The sequence below is a fragment of the Salmo salar genome, chromosome ssa09, assembly GCF_905237065.1.
Source record: "Salmo salar chromosome ssa09, Ssal_v3.1, whole genome shotgun sequence".
Taxonomy (NCBI): Eukaryota; Metazoa; Chordata; class Actinopteri; order Salmoniformes; family Salmonidae; genus Salmo; species Salmo salar.
The window spans coordinates 121,287,535-121,303,878 of NC_059450.1; the positions used below are offsets into that span (position 1 = coordinate 121,287,535).

The 16,344-nt window shown below is 40.4% G+C and overlaps 2 protein-coding genes across 4 annotated transcripts in view; one reads left to right on the plus strand and one right to left on the minus strand.

The window, feature by feature from the left end:
* Positions 1 to 3,775, plus strand: part of LOC106612642 (limbic system-associated membrane protein) — a 1,101,661-nt gene extending 1,097,886 nt beyond the window's left edge. For all 3 annotated transcript variants that reach the window (XM_014213996.2, XM_014213995.2, XM_014213994.2), the window contains 2 exons: positions 30 to 178; positions 526 to 3,775. In XM_014213996.2, coding sequence (XP_014069471.1) covers positions 30 to 178; positions 526 to 623 — 247 coding nt within the window. In that variant the 3' untranslated portion in view covers positions 624 to 3,775. The remainder of the gene's footprint in view (positions 1 to 29; positions 179 to 525) is intronic.
* A 1,615-nt stretch (positions 3,776 to 5,390) lies between these two features.
* On the minus strand, positions 5,391 to 15,959 carry neum (Neuromodulin). The gene is given in 3 exon segments (NM_001139802.1): positions 5,391 to 6,223; positions 8,831 to 9,470; positions 15,756 to 15,959. Coding segments are annotated over 3 exon segments (750 nt in total). The 5' UTR covers positions 15,786 to 15,959; the 3' UTR covers positions 5,391 to 6,143.
* Positions 15,960 to 16,344: the final 385 nt, after the last annotated feature.

A 16,344-nucleotide genomic window follows, 5' to 3' on the forward strand; every position in this document is an offset into this window, starting at 1 on the left:
TTCCTAACATGATGTGGCGTTTTGTCCAGGCTATCCAACGCCCAGGGAATCAGCATCCAGATCGTAGGGACCACAACTGTACTGATGATCTCCAACGTTACAGAGGAGGACTATGGCAACTACACATGTGTTGCAACCAACAAACTTGGGATCCAAAATGCTAGTCTCTTCCTCTATAGTAAGTGACTTTGGAATAATATGCAGTCCCCCAAAATCTCTTAGTTAAATGTCTCTGAAATTAGACATATTAGACAATGTTACAAATTCTAGGCCCATTCCATTTAGATGTGGCCTAGAAAATGGTGTGTTACATGGTCTGACCACCAGATGTCACTCACTGCACACAAATGAATTCCTGTAGTGTCATAGCAACAGTACCGATTCTCAGACAGGGACCTGTCAGGCATAACAGTTTATACATTTACACATTATTACATCACATAGAAGTAACATATATTAAATTAAACATCAACAAAACTAATATGTTAGTCTTTAACCTCCCTCCCTCCCTCCCTCTCTCTCCAGGACCTGGTACGGGCCGAGACAAAAACGGCTCCGCCTGCCTATCCCAGTCACTGTGGCTCCTCCTGGCCTCCATCACCTGCCTTCTCTTCAAGTGTTAATAACACCACCAACCTACCATTGTTATTACCTACCCAGTTATTACATTGAGACTGTTTGCGTAATGTAACAAAAATCCTGACGTGCTCCGATGCACCAAACTAGATAATAAGAAGATAGAATGGGCTTATTAAGTTTTAGTAACAAAAAAATATGAAAAGGAGACAATGGAACAAACACTGCTTTTTCTAAGAAACATTTATTGCCATTTTAACATGCTGAAGTCTTGCTTTTCCGCTGTCATTACTCTTGTTTCGGTTGGGGTGTGGATCATTGTATTTTGTCCAAATGAATACGTAAGTCTAAACCTCCAAATGGCAGGGATTTCAGGTCAAGTACAACAATCATGGATATCTGCGAGAAGCACTGAGACATTCAAGTTACTGTTCCTTTCCTAATGGCATTTTACTGTATTGTTAAACGAAAAGGGCATTTTAACCAGTGCATTATCAGACATTATGAACTGGGTGATTCGAGCCCTGAATCCTGATTGGCTGACAGCCGTGGTATATCAGCCCGTATACCATGGGTATGACAAAACATGTATTTTTACTTCTCTAATTACGTTGGTAACCAGTTTATAATAGCAATAAGGCACCTCGGGGGTTTGTGGTATATGGCCAATATATCACGGCTAAGGGCTGTATCCAGGCACTCCGCTTAAGAACGGCGCGTAAGAACAGCCCTTAGCCGTTGTGTAACGGCCATATACCACACCCCCTCGTGCCTTATTGCTTAAATAATATGCCAATGTCTGTCCAAAAATCGAAATTTAAAAAATATAAAACAAAACAATAGATTTTAAACTGTTTATAATACACATTATGTCAAAGCCAACACACTCCAGTCAACATTACAGAAAAACAGTAGAACATGCAATGTTATATTTGGTATACTTCATTTCAATAGTAAAGTGATCCTAACCGGGTGCAAATAGCCTCAGCTACATTAGATACATGGCTAGTTGCCTCTAAATTAACTGCCTCATTTTTGGATGCATCAAAGGATGAGGATGCTCAATAACTGTGGACTAGCATGAGGTATGCTTTGGTGAACTACTCTTTGCAAACCCTCATAGAAACGCTTGAAATGTGTATTCATTCTTTATGTCGAAAAAGAAGACCTACTTTCAGGACCTTCTTCAAACAAAACCTAGGTAATATTGATGCGTTACTGTATATAATAAAAAAAAAAGTATTTCTCTATATGATAAAAATAACTTGTTCCACCACTGTAACAAGAAAAATAGTAATTATTGTTGCAGCGTATGTTGTTTGTATGATTACAAGTCAACTATATGCTGTTCAGTTTCTCTAGGGCAAACTGTATTTAGCTTCAGAAATGGCCTGCCATATTAGCTTTTATCTTGTCATCGTTCTCCATTTAATTTTGAGCTACCACAGTTATACTGCTGGAATTTGGATAGACATGAATGATGTGCGTTTCTTTTCTGTATGTGTGTTTTCATAATGACATATGGAAATTCATAATTTATGGATTTATTTTAAATCATTTCCAACAATGGTGTATATACTTGAATCCAATGTCCTTATATATAAAGACAAATTTAATATGTCAATGTTTCTAAATAGGTCTGTAATTTGTTGATAATTAACTTGTAGTGTTCCATGGCAGCAGCCCTTTGCACCATGCAAATAAAGACCACTAGAGATCAATGTTTTTAAAAGGGTTTAATAAGGTCAAGTTCGTACATTTATTGTACCTTTCAAACGAAATTGTATTTTTTTTTTGGCTTTGAGTAGGGTACATAGATGTATTTGGTTTCTATAATGAAAGCTCATGGAGAGTGACCGTGAGCGGAATGCCAAAATTACAACAAAGGCCAACAAAACAGATAGGTCTCTTGATGACATTGTCTACTGCTATTTGTCAAGTCAGTGTGTTCACAAAAGCAACCTGTAATGTAAGTAATGCTCTCTGAAATCTCATCATCGTTAAAAACCTCCACTGAATTCATACTGCTTTGGAACCATGACTGTAAGGTAGTTGTCCATCTAAGCAGTCTGAGTTCTTTGTAAAAAAAAAAACAGACTTGCTGTATGTTAGCCTAAGTGCTATACTGAGAATCTATCTGTGTGTCATCTCTGTATTTTCAATTACTCATAAAACAATGAACGCTAGGCCTACTGTACATCCTGCCTCTGGACGATAGTTTATTAACAAAATAATCTGATTAAGAAATGAATAATCTGTCTGTTCACTTCAATAAAGGGGTATGTATTATAATTTGATGGGAAGTGTTTTTACATGTCTGAATGGAAAGGCATGTGGACTATAGTATGGTACTGTACCTGTCTACCTGGGAAAGCTAAAGCACTGGGGAAAGCAGTGGGCCGGTCTTGCACTGATTGACAGTCTCCTCAGCCAATGAGCCATCAGACGTTTAGCTGAAGTCTTTCCCAAGAGGAGGGATCTCACCTGACTGCACTGTACCCGGCCAGTATATACAGCCCCTGATCCCTTGTGACTAAGACCTTGGGACTGATGTGTCTACCTAGATTCTTACTAATAATGAACATTGCATCCCATCGCTGTATAAAATGGGCTTGTGTGTGTGTGTGCACACCCTGTTGAGTTACTTTGGCTTGTTTTAAGCCATTGAAAGAGATACATGCGGCATGAATCACCAGTCATGTACGTTGGCCACATGTCTATCCATCCCACCAAGCTATGGTTACATGTGTAACCCACCATCTTATGATTTATCTCACCTGTATATAAAATGTTTTTAGAATATATTTAAGCTGAGTCTATCCCTAAATTCACTTTGTTGATAATTACCCACTGTAGGACACAGAGGAATGTCACATTTGTACTTCCCTTTGTCACAAGAATGGAATTCCTAGACAATTATACAATCATTACACAGCAATGTCCCGTTTTTCTATTTCCTTTGATTTATGGTAACGTTTTTTTGCGATTGATTTCTTAAAATGGTGTGTAAAGGTATACAAGAAAAATGTTCAACACAAAATACATTTGTTTGAATTCAGTGTTCTGTATTTGAATGTGGATTGAGATGTCGATGAGTAATCTTTTTGGAGAACGCTTGAAACACAGTATCTTCCTGGTACAATTGTGTTTATCACCATGTAACATGCAAATAAAATAATATACGTATTGTTAATTCTCATTGGGAGATTTGTGTCCAATACTATACATTTCTGGAGTGCTTGAAAAACTATAAATCTCTTTTGGAAAAGGAGAGGGGTTTCTATGACACCTTCTAGCCAGTTAACTCTGGACATTGGAAATGACACTGACAAAGCGATCTGAACAGTGTGATCCCAGTCATTTGCATTGTCTCATGGAAATGATAGCCTTTATAGAAGGAAAGGGACGTTATATGTGGACACTGATGAATGGACGGAGTCAATTCATTTTCTATGAACCTTGTAGCGTTTTTATCTAACCTTTAAACCTCGAGGCCCCATTTGAGATAAAGACTCAAGGGAAAGACGACTCAGGCGGAGGGGGTGGGGGCGTTACATTGACCCTAAGTGGCAAAGTAGCTTTTAAAGTGTAGTGATAGGGTTGCAGCCAAATTTGAAATTAAATTCTTGAATTCACTCATGAAGTGGAGAATTTACGTTGAATTAAATTCTTATTGTAAAAACATTTAATCTTTGGAGTTGAATTGAAATCGTATATTTACTAGTTAATGATTTGTTTTTAATCATTTCAACCTGTATTCCAGTATAGCTAGGCTGTCTGAACAGTGATATAATCAGCCTGATGGAATGGAATTCGAATTGGAATTTGTTGAGTTGTTGGGGATAATATTGAATTGGGAATTGAATTATCGGAATTGACCTAACATTGGAATTTAGAGGAATTGAATTATCTCTGAATTCAAAGACTGACTGGGAATTTGAATGAAATGAAATGGGAATTTACAGGGAGAGAGAATTGAATTAGAATTGAATTTGTGGAATTGACCCCAACCCTGGAAAGCACATGCACCAGTCCAGCCTTCATGAGAAATCTATCTGGTGATTATGAAACCCTAGCTGATCCTCCAACACAGACCTGACCAGCTGGAAGTGTTTGTGTCAAATACTGGGAGAATGGAAGAATGGGTGTATCTATAACCTATCTAGTAAAAAAAAAAACAGAGCTTACCACCAGCATGTTTTTACTATCAAGTCAATTGGGCTTGATTCAAACCATAGTGCTGAAAATCTGCATTGTAGTTTGATTGACATTTAAAGGCAATGTTCCTGCATTAGCGGGGACTGCATTCACTGTGAACGCTCCATATGTCGGCTCAATCGGAAATGACCTTTAAATTTCAGCTATAGCGCTGAAACTCTGCAATAAGGATATAATCGAGACCCAACAGTATAGTATTTGTTACTAATCAGCTAATTGCTGGGTAATGTTTCATACCAGGGATTCAATTCAATATATAGTACAGAAGAGCTGCCATACAGTGTAATAGAAATTTAAAGCCAGTGTTCCCGAGTTAGCGGACTGCTTTCACAGTAAACACTGCATTGGTCGACTCAATTGGAAATGACCTAGAAATTTCAATCGCACTATAGTGCGGTACTTCAGCAATACAGATTGAATCGAGACCCAAGCTCTAAGCTGCAGGTGCTATTACACTCCACTAGATGTCTCTAGATCTCATTAATAATACTGCTGTTATACTCTAATTCAGGGTTTATGTGAAAGTGGCTTATCATTAGCCTTCATTAGCAAATATTTTGTTTGGCAGGTGAAATATATTCCACAACTTATGATGGTAATTGGCACATTGCTTTATTTTGAAAACAGACATTGAAACCATTTTTTTATTTTTTCACAATTTAACTCCTCCTTCAAACTGGACATTGCACTCACTGGAACATAGGAAAAGGTTTTTAGTTTTGTTTGTTTGATTTTCTTTTTAACATCAGTGCAAGAGTAATTCCAATTTATATCAAACTGTCATAACAACACCAAGGACATCAAAAAGAAGCCACATTTTTTTTGTATTGTGACTGTGAAAAGTTCCTCTTAGTGGAAGAGTTCCCATGCAACTTGTTAGATGGTTCATGCTAATCATGTAGTTTGTAAGGGGGATTTTAGTTGTGGGGCCAACAACATTTATGTCATAGTATTCATCGTTTTCTGTAAAGTCGTCAAAATCCCCTCAGACCTGTTAGTTGTATAAGTGAGGAAGGGGAAGTACTGACGACTCAAAGAACGTAAACCAAGCTTGATCAACTCAAGCAGAATATGAAACTGTCCTGTCCAGCTTTGTAGGGTTTTGAAACTCAGTTCAAAACTTGGATACATCCAACCATCGATTCAATCATGTAAGATACGGAACATACCCAAATCATAGCACTTATATGCTTGAACCAAAAAACGCATGTTGGAAACTCCCCCAACATAAGAAAATCATTGCCACACAAAAAAATGACAAACAAATAAAAATGGACTGTCTTCACATTCAGAAGGAGAAGAGTCACCCTTTAAATTCATTTGTAATCATAGTATTTTTTTTCTCTATGTTAAACTTTCTCTTGGTCCTCCTTGGACTCCTGGTCTGCCTCTGCTGGGGCCTCAGCTGGTTGGGAATCTTCGGCAGCATCTGAAAGAAGGAAGAGGGAGCGGCGGATGAGAGAGAGAGAGAATATTTTTGAATTTTGTGTGAGAAAACATTATTGATCAGTACGTAATGTAAGCGGTGAGGTGTAGACCTGTTTATTCTCAGTGGACTGTGTGAAATACAGTAATCAAGAGGCTACAGAGGCCCCGCTCTACAGAGACCCATTATAAAGAGCTCTGTATATGCCTGTGGCTGTCACATTGTTATACTTCACTTACTACTTAACATGCTTACAAAAATACTTATTTGGCTGTTCCTTCCTCTCAGAACCTGCTAGATGGGAATCCCAAGTCCAAAACTAAATCTAAAGAAATCCACTCTGTTTTTAGTACAGCTGGCCAATATCTTTTTTTACCCTTCAGAAATACTTGTAATAGGCATCGGATTATGAAAATAATCTGTTTTTGGAATTTGAAGTTTGTAGAAATGTTTTGGGGAAATATTGCAAAAGTGCAACATTGGGCTTCAATGGAAGCAAAAACTGAAATTATATTAAAATCACATCCAAATGGATCAAAAACATTTACATGTGATGGATAATATTGTTTAATGGTATATACATTTGAAATTAAGTCCTATTTTGTTTGAAATAGGAAATTGATCGACTTGACCAATTCAAATTCTTGTATTTAACTATCAAAAACAGGATCAACTATTTTGGGGGGTTTCTATGTACAGTATGGATAACACATTTGGTTGTCCTTTCTGGGTTATTTTGGAGAGGTTACTTATCTTACTTCTTTACCATAACATGAATGGTCATCAATGGCAGTATTATTTTAATATATATATTCTTTTGATGTGTAGAAGGGACATCAAAGTTACTCTTGAAGTATTTGGTTGTCCTTGTTATTTGCAGATAGATCTTGGAAGGGAATCAGTGTTTTGGCAACCATTCAAGCCTAATGTAGAATTTTTGCAGCACTACCAAAATGTTCTCCCTATATTTTTTATACATAATCACTACATCTTAGAGAAGACAGGAAATATATTAAGTCATGTACTTGCATGGATGGCTACAACATACTGCTGGTGTAGGTGACCAGTGTGGTCTCAGACGAGTGGACAGTTTATAATGTTTCAGAGGCTACTGATGCCACAATAATCATACCAACACACAAAAAATACTACTAAGAGATGCACTGTGTTGTGTTTGGCATAATTGTTTTGTTTAGGACCTGTATAGGATGCAATTTAGGAAAAATATTATTGCAACATTGGGTCTCACAGGTTTAAGATTTATTTTCAATATGAGTATTTTCACTCTGAGTTGTAAGACCTTTAAAAGTTGTTTCCAATCAAAGCTATTGTCCTCATTTCATGGAGGTAGTGATGTCATCCTGACTGCATTGACTTTAATCATCAGCATGACATCATCTTTGCTGGTCATCCTCTGGGAATCAGAGGTGGAGCTAGACTTGTGTATGTGACTCATGATAGATGACTCACACAGCACTTAGTATTCTACGGGCAATCAATGGGCAGGTTTCAGGTAAGGGAGTGGTAACCATGCAATCACTGTGAAAATATAGACATTTCAACCCATCCTAGAAGATGAGCTAATGTATTATTTATCCCAATATCTCTCTCTGGGGATCAATAAAATTGATTCAATCATTCATTAACTCTTCATTAAAGTCTCCATCAATAATATTTCTGCAAAAGGTCTTGTTTCATTGTGTATAGACCCTGAATATACCGGACAGATAATATAAACACCTCCACTGCTACATATTGAATACTAAAATATTTTGTTTTTCTCATTATTGTTGAGCACCCCTCCTTTCCTTTGTTTTTGCTGAAGCACAAAGGACCACCTGAACTTCACTAAAATATTGAATTTCATTTATGTCCTTTACATTGGTCTTTATGACCTACATTTGTCTAGTGCTTCATATGATGGTTAGCCATTCCAGGTCTTGCTTGTCTTCACGGTCTGCTGGTTTCAGTCTTAATTGACCAGTTTAAGTAATTTATCATTCACCAGTTTAAGTAATTTATCATTCGGTAAGTCTAAAAACCATGGCCAGATATCCCAGGTCACACCAGTATGTGTAACTATGACAACTTGCAGGCAGTGTAGCCTCTATGACCTAGTTTCTCCCAGCCCTGTCTTAAGATTATGTCCCAAATGGCAGCATGTACCCTATAAAGTGCACTACTTTTGACCAGGGCCCATAGGGCTCCGGTCAAAAGCAGTTTACTACGTAGGGAATAGGGTGCCATTCAGGACGCACACATTGATCCTCCTGTAGAGGATTCTGCACATATTCCATTAGGTAGGCTACATCATACGGTCTGGGAGTTCCTGGACTGGAACAAGATAACCTACTGAGCCTTTCCCCTTTTCTGTCATACTGTTCAGTTTAAGCTAATATAACCAATCAAAGATCATGTAAAGAGATTATGAGTAACATCTTGACATGATGTCATTTTGTACATTTGGCTCACAGACAATTGTATTATTAATGATAAATGTATTATTCGAGCTATTGTGTAGCCTATTTGGTTTGTGTTGTGTTTGTAGCCTATTTCTAAGCTAATCTACATGGATGGGCATCTCAGAGGCTGGGTTACAATAAGGCCTACCTTTTTTGTCTTGTGTTTGGTGAGGCTCTTCCTTATCAGCCGTCTCACTGACAGTAGCAGCAGGCACGTCGGCTTGTTTGGACTCCTCCTGTGCAGCACCACCCTCCATGCTCTTTTCAGCACAATCAGTGGAGGGGTTTTGGGCAGAAACCGGAGCTTCACTGCTGTCCACCTCTTTGGGCTTCTCCTTGGTGTTGCTGGGCTCTGCTTTGGCTTCCTCTTTGGGAGGCTCTGAAGGCGCTGCAGTGGGAGAGGCTGCTGCTGCCACAGGTGAGGTGGCCGCGGCTACGGGAGAGGTGGCGACAGGGGCAGGAGAGTTTGCTGGCTTTTCTGAGATGGGGCTTTTGGCTTGGCTCGTCTCCTCCTCTTTAACATCAGTGGGGTCTTTTTCCTCGGCAGCCTGCTCAGTCGCAGGGGGGACGTCTTCCTTCTTCTCCTCCTCTCCGTCTGCCGCCTCCTTCGCCGCCTCCTCTGGGACAGCTGGACTGGCCTCCTCATCCTCCTCTCCATCTTTCATTTTTTTCCGGAGTATGTGTCCACGAAAGCTGGCCTGGATTTTGGTGGCCGCCTTGTGGGCTTTGTCCTCTGGTTTCTTCTCATCCTGCTTGATTTCCTGGTCAGCCTCTTCATTCTTCTCAACCTTGGGAAAGAGACAGGATGTCAAGAAGTGATGAGCATATCACTTCTTGACTATTGACATTTTGTGTCTGCCCTAAAATGAAACAATATTATTGTCATCTAACTAACAATCATTTCAATTGCCTCTTCAAAGAACCAAACAAGTACCCTTCCGGTGACCTACTAAACTCTTAGAAAGCTGTTGCATCCCATCCTTATGGCTGAATGCGAAAGGTCTCCAATGAAGTATATCAGAGACCCATACTCAACGGGCCTGCCAAGTAGTGAGTGACAGTAACTATTGTATAGCCCTTTTCTATCAACGTCCAACCAATAGCTTCTCTTATCGTGGCAGATGAACAGATAGCATTCCACCGTGGTGAACGCCATTGGATGTCATTCACATACAATCCCAATGGTTCTGAATAAGAACACTTCCAAAAGGCATCTCCAACAACACATCCCACCAACATACCCACCACCCACAATAGACACTAGGTTATATCTAGAATTAAGGGAAATGAAGGTAGAATAAAGGTGGATGGTTCAAGGTAGAAGAAGGTACAGTCCGAGCAGGCGGTGAGAGTGGGATGTAAATCTGAGCGGGGTTGTAAGAAGTTGGTGGTTATGACTGGAGCAGAGTTTAGGAAAAGATGAGGAATAGGAGTGGGATAGGTGTTGGAGCCTGTAGAGAGCGCCAAGATGTTACCTTTTATACAGTATCTGGATCCATAGTTGGAGTGGTCCATCAAATAGAGGGCTGTGTTATGATTCTTATAAATCTAATGAAAAAGAAATGAAGTGAAAATAAGGAAAAACAATGATGTTGAAATTGACAAAGGAAAAAAATGATCATTACATTCAAAATGAATAAATAAATAAACAGATCGTATTGATTTGAATTATGCATTTATCTCACGCAGACAAATTATGTTAATCTGAAAATAATAGAGTGAACTAATGTAACGCAAACATAACAGGCAGTGTGGCCTAAACCAAATCAAAGAGACTGTGATTCTAAATCCATGATGTAGCGTTACATGCTTTGTTTTTCATGATGTTACCCAATGGGATGTTTTCACGAGGGGTTCTTGCTTCTTGTTACAAATACATTTTTGTTCTCGTTGTATAATAAACCAAAAAGTGCTGCATGTGGATCAGGTTTTGATGATTCATCTCATTTCCAGTTAGTATTTGTTTTGCTATGTTTTTAGATACTGCCATCAGTTACTATCATTATGTTGAATGCCACTTTAACTATCATAGTCATAATAACATCAATTATGTTATTATTACTGTGATATTCAAAATGGCGTACATCGTTGTTTAGTTACTAGATTCCTGGAGGCTGCTTTGTGGATCCATCTTTGGTTGCTACGTCGTCAAGATGCACCGCCATACTCCTGTGAACGATCAAACGTTACCTTGACAACCAGAGTGCTACATGTAACTCATCTATCCACTGGGGGTACTTGAGAAGACTCATGAGACCATAGGTCTACTGGTAAAATGCACATTAGGGGTGATACAGTAACCCGAAAAAGGTTGAAAACTACTGGTTTAGGCTATGAAAGACTATATGTCACCATGATTGACATTGCACCTGACCCCTTGGGAAAGCAGCCAATCGGAAACCATAAATCAGGTTACTAATCAGGGTAGCAGGGAGGGGCTGGCGGTTCTACCGGTCAGGGTGTTTGTTCAGGGTCTGTGTGTGTGTGTGTGTGTGTGTGTGTGTGTGTGTGTGTGTGTGTGTGTGTGTGTGTGTGTGTGTGTGTGTGTGTGTGTGTGTGTGTGTGTGTGTGTGTGTGTGTGTGTGTGTGTGTGTGTGTGTGTGTGTGTGTGTGTGTGTCACGTTCAGGAGGAGAAGATGTTTTAATCACCTGCTACCAATAAATATATAACGTTTTTAAAGCCATGAAACTGTATTAATTTTTAATAATTGAGTGAACTGAAGAGCTTGTATAGCTAATGGAGTAGTGAGATGTGATAGACTGTTAGTGTCTGGCACACCCTCACAGCCGTAATGGTACGTTTAATATGAATGATCTCATAGGTGCTCACAATTGCCAAATTTTGGCCTAAGCACTTACTCAAACAGAATGACTTACTGGAGTTGTGAGTCATAAAAATGACTTATGGGGATTGAGAAGGGCAGCAGGTAACCTAGCGGTTAAGAGCGTTGGGCCAGTAACTAAAAGGTAGCTGGTTTGAATCACTGAGCTGACTGGGTGAACAATCTGCCGATGTGCCCTTGAGCAAGGCACTTGACCCTAATTGCTTCTGGAAAAGAGCATCTACCAAAAATGTTTTTAGGGTCCCATGTGGCTCAGTTGGCGCTTGCAACACCAGGGTTGTAGGTTCAATTCCCACAGGGGGCAAGTGTGAAAAATGTATGCATTCACTACTGTAAGTTGCTCTGGATAAGAGCATCTAATAAACTGTAATTGTAAACTGTTTTGGGAATATGAGAGATGACATAATTTTGATATTAATGGGAAGATACTTTATTTCATTGTCCATTTGGGGATTTTAAATGAGTTTTTGTTTGTTCAGTGGGTTAAATGTATTGAGACCACCTATAGTTTTTTGAATAACATTTTACATTTTAGTCATTTAGCAGACGCTCTTATCCAGAGCGACTTACAGTAGTGAACGCATACATTTCATGCATTTTTTTTTCTTCTTTTGTATTGGCCCCCCATGGGAATCAAACCCACAACCCTGGCGTTGCACACACCATGGTCTACCAACTGAGCCACAGGGAAGCCGGATGTTATAAGAGCATAGAACTCATTACATTGATTTTACAACAATTTTACCACAATCAATTGTAGCCTATTTACAGTATATTGTCCGTTCAACCCACAAAACAGTAAAGTCTACCTGCCATGTTATGAAGGTGGCCTCCCAAACTCGTGATTCAGACAAGTAATATGAATGGTAGGATGTCCAAGGCGATATATTTGCAAATTTATGTCTGTTGTTGACCAATGTACCTACAGCAATGTAGAACATCCTTTTGAGAGACATATATATATGTGTGTGTGTGTGTGTATATATATGTATGTATGTATATATATATGTGTGTGTGTGTGTGTATATATATATATATATATATATGTGTATGCTCCTCCGCTCTCTCCACTGGCTTCCAGTTGAAGCTCGCATCCGCTACAAGACCATGGTGATTGCCTACGGAGCTGTGAAGGGAACGGCACCTCCATACCTTCAGGCTCTGATCAGGCCCTACACCCAAACAAGGGCACTGCGTTCATCCACCACTGGCCTGCTGGCCCCCCTACCTCTGAGGAAGCACAGTTCCCGCTCAGCCCAGTCAAAACTGTTCGCTGCTCTGGCACCCCAATGGTGGAACAAGCTCCCTCACGACGCCAGGACAGCGGAGTCAATCACCACCTTCCGGAGACACCTGAAACCCCACCTCTTTAAGGAATACCTAGGATAGGATAAAGTAATCCTTCTAAGCCCCCCCCCTTAAAAGATTTAGATGCACTATTGTAAAGTGGTTGTTCCACTGGATATCATAAGGTGAATGCACCATTTTGTAAGTCGCTCTGGATAAGAGCGTCTGCTAAATGACTTAAATGTAATGTAAATGTAATATCTAAATTATATAATCTGACTTCAGGAAATGTCTTCCAACCAGATGTCTGGGGAGACAAGCCTATATCCCTTTTAAACCTCAATCATTGAAGATCTCAAAAGAATTGATGTTAAAAAGCATTGATATGTCTATTGAAAGCCAGACTCCTGAGGCAGCTTCAGACAACCGTATTTAAACAACAGTCTGATTCTATTATGTCACTCAGTGTGTGATCTTTCCATTCATAAAACGAGCATATCTCAAAACTGTCTCCCAGGAACACTAGTTGCATTTGCCCTTTTAGATAGCCGACTGCCTGTATATGATACACTACCAATAAAAGTCAGGCTACAGTATCTGAAAGACAAATGTGTACATCTCGGGCCCCAGCCACTGTCCTTGGGTCGGCAACCCTGTGTGAACCACACCCCACGGTGGGTTTATGGATGGATCTTTCAAACGGTAGCCAGCCACCATCCCCCCACGTCAGACCGCTGTCTCAGTTTGGAAACCATTAGAGACTTTGCCACAGGAGGGGAATGAGACCGCTGCTTGCACAAATGCACACAGTCGGTATGTATCCTCTTTTTGTTCTTATTCACTCATGCAGACGCTCCCTAGCTCCTCCACATCGGTGAATGCAGAGTGCTGATGCAAGGACAGAAGTATGTTGACATGCAAATGAGGTAGGCTTATATTGCTCTTAACTCAGTAAATCAACACTAACATCTGTATGTGTGTTTCAATTGAGCCAGTTGATGTATTCAAAATATAGCTTGGCTCTTACACACCAACACTGAAACCAGACAGGGAGAGGGTAAAAAAAAAATGAAAGTCTGCCAAGAAATATATTGTCTGTCGCAGTATGTCGAGTAAATGTATATCCTTCTATAAATCCCAGCATGTTATATGTCTGGTTTTCTAGTGGATGGGGATGAGAAAGACTACAGAGGAGGCAGGCAGGCAGACAGGCAGGGTTGCAGTCTGCAGCTGAATCTCCCCCATTCTCCCTGAGCTGCTACTACCCACTCACACAGCACCACACCCTTTCATCCAGCTGTCTCCTCTCCTCTCTCTCCTCCTGCAGGAGAGGGGGGGGGGGTTCAGGTGGATGAGAATACATTCACCTATCCGCACAGCCCCATGCCTCTCCGACGCACGCCTTATTCCCAGGACGGTGAATTGATGAGTGTTGTACATGTTTTCGATGGCCCCAAGAGTGATGTTTGCAACCAGATAATACTCAATCATAATAGCCACCCTCATTTAATTAAATTAGTCTGCTCTCTCTCCCTTGAACAAAGGCTCCACAATCACGGCTGCTCTGACAGTGAGGGCTGGTGGCGCCCGTTGAAAAAGCCAGTTGAGAGCAATCTCTCTTGTTGCACCATTTATATGCTTTCTGTTCATCTGTCTAAATCCCAGAGATTTCATTCATTCATTATCCAGTCCTCAAAAGCAGAAAGCAGAGAAAGGGCTGGATGCTGCATGGGAGGTGGTTTTCCCTGTGGCGAGTGTAGTGTACGATTCAGATAGCAGCATTGTGTGGAGATAGGGCTTAATGCAGTATTAAAGCTGTGAGAGAGAGAGAGAGAGAGAGAGAGAGAGAGAGAGAGAGAGAGAGAGAGAGAGAGAGAGAGAGAGAGAGAGAGAGAGAGAGAGAGAGAGAGAGAGAGAGAGAGAGAGGGATGCCTCACCCACTTCAGTGCAATGTGCAGCCTGGCTGAGCTAAAATGACTCATACATGCTGACATTTAAGCAGCAATCAGGTGTTGATGGAATCCAGTGCTTTAAGAAGCCGATAAAATCCCGAACACTCTAGATAGCTTCTGCAGATAGATAGCTCTGTGCTAATGAAAAATACCTTCTGAGAGCTACTTACATCAAGGTACAATCTCATACTGTACACCTCCAAGGTGTTGTAGATTCACAACACCTTCCTTTTCTGAGAAAGAAGTTCTCTTCTATGTATTCATCTGTTGTTTTTTTTCACAACTATGCACCCATAAACATGTGTAGACCTAATTGACACTATACACTTTTAACCCCAGAACCGTGCTAATCCCTTTAAGGTCCTTATTTATTCCCTGGAGACACTGTGGCCAGAGGAGTTGAGTCTTAGTCAGTGGATCCTTACCCCACCCTTTTTCCTCAGCCAACATGCCTCTCTATCCTCCTGTTTCTTAGAGATAACACCAAAATAGGATTTTTTTGTTGTTGTGGCAATTAGTGCATCAACTAAAAGCAGCCTTAAGGTAATAAGACAGTATTGTGCTCAATTGAGGTGGTATCCTCAGTCTTCATGTATCCCCTTATTACAGTACATAGCAGTCAAGGAAATCACAGAAGGCAGCAAACAGGTGCATCAAGTGTCTATCAATACATCTTCCAGTGTTTAAAGTAGTGGATCGATAATAGTATAAAAGAGCACAGCATCATGTTACAGGCTCATATTACTGCTATTACAGTGTGAGGTCTGGCAGCATTGTGGCTACACTCATTCAAACATAATTACATTAACAAGGCGTGTCCGTTTTGCATCTGAGACATCACTGAAGTCCCAGTGAGCCAAGAAGACAAAAAAATTAAACAAGCATATCCTCAGATCAGTACCTGAAGTAATTAGTCCAAAAGTTGAACAATTTAGCCACATTTTTGAAAATGACAGCTATGAATGAGAGAATCTGTAAAGAAAGCAGTTACCGGTTTTGTTCTTCTTATGCAGCACAGCATACTTGTAATATCCTTTCTCTTTTCCCTTCTTTCTTTCCTTTTTGCCTTACACTTCTCTCTCACTCCCTCGCTCTCGCGCTCTTGCACACGCTCACTGGCTGTACCAACAGCTGAGTCGCCTAATGCTTTTACTCATCACAATTTGCACACACACTCACTGTCTGCCTGGTCGCGCCTCTCTCTGACTTGCTGGCTAACAATGACTACAAGCCCACCCTTTAAAACCCCTCCTTCCCTTCCCCTCCCTCTGTTCACGCCGACACCCCCTCCTTCTCTCTCTGTGATGAACCTATCCCCCTCTTCTCCCTCCCCCTCTCTCCTCCACAGGCGACAGGCATGCAGCCTTGCACTGGCGAGAGCTACAACCCCACCCTATACACGTCTCCTAGTGTGAATGACTGAATACATCCAATCTGTCAACAGACAATTCCCATTCTTCTGCTTTTCTCTCTTTTTTAATTCCCTCCATACACTGGGGCGGTGGCCCTGTTGAATAGCTTTTATATTAAAGAGGATATTTTCCTGCTTAAATCCCACTCAGTCAGTGCTGTTGGTAAAG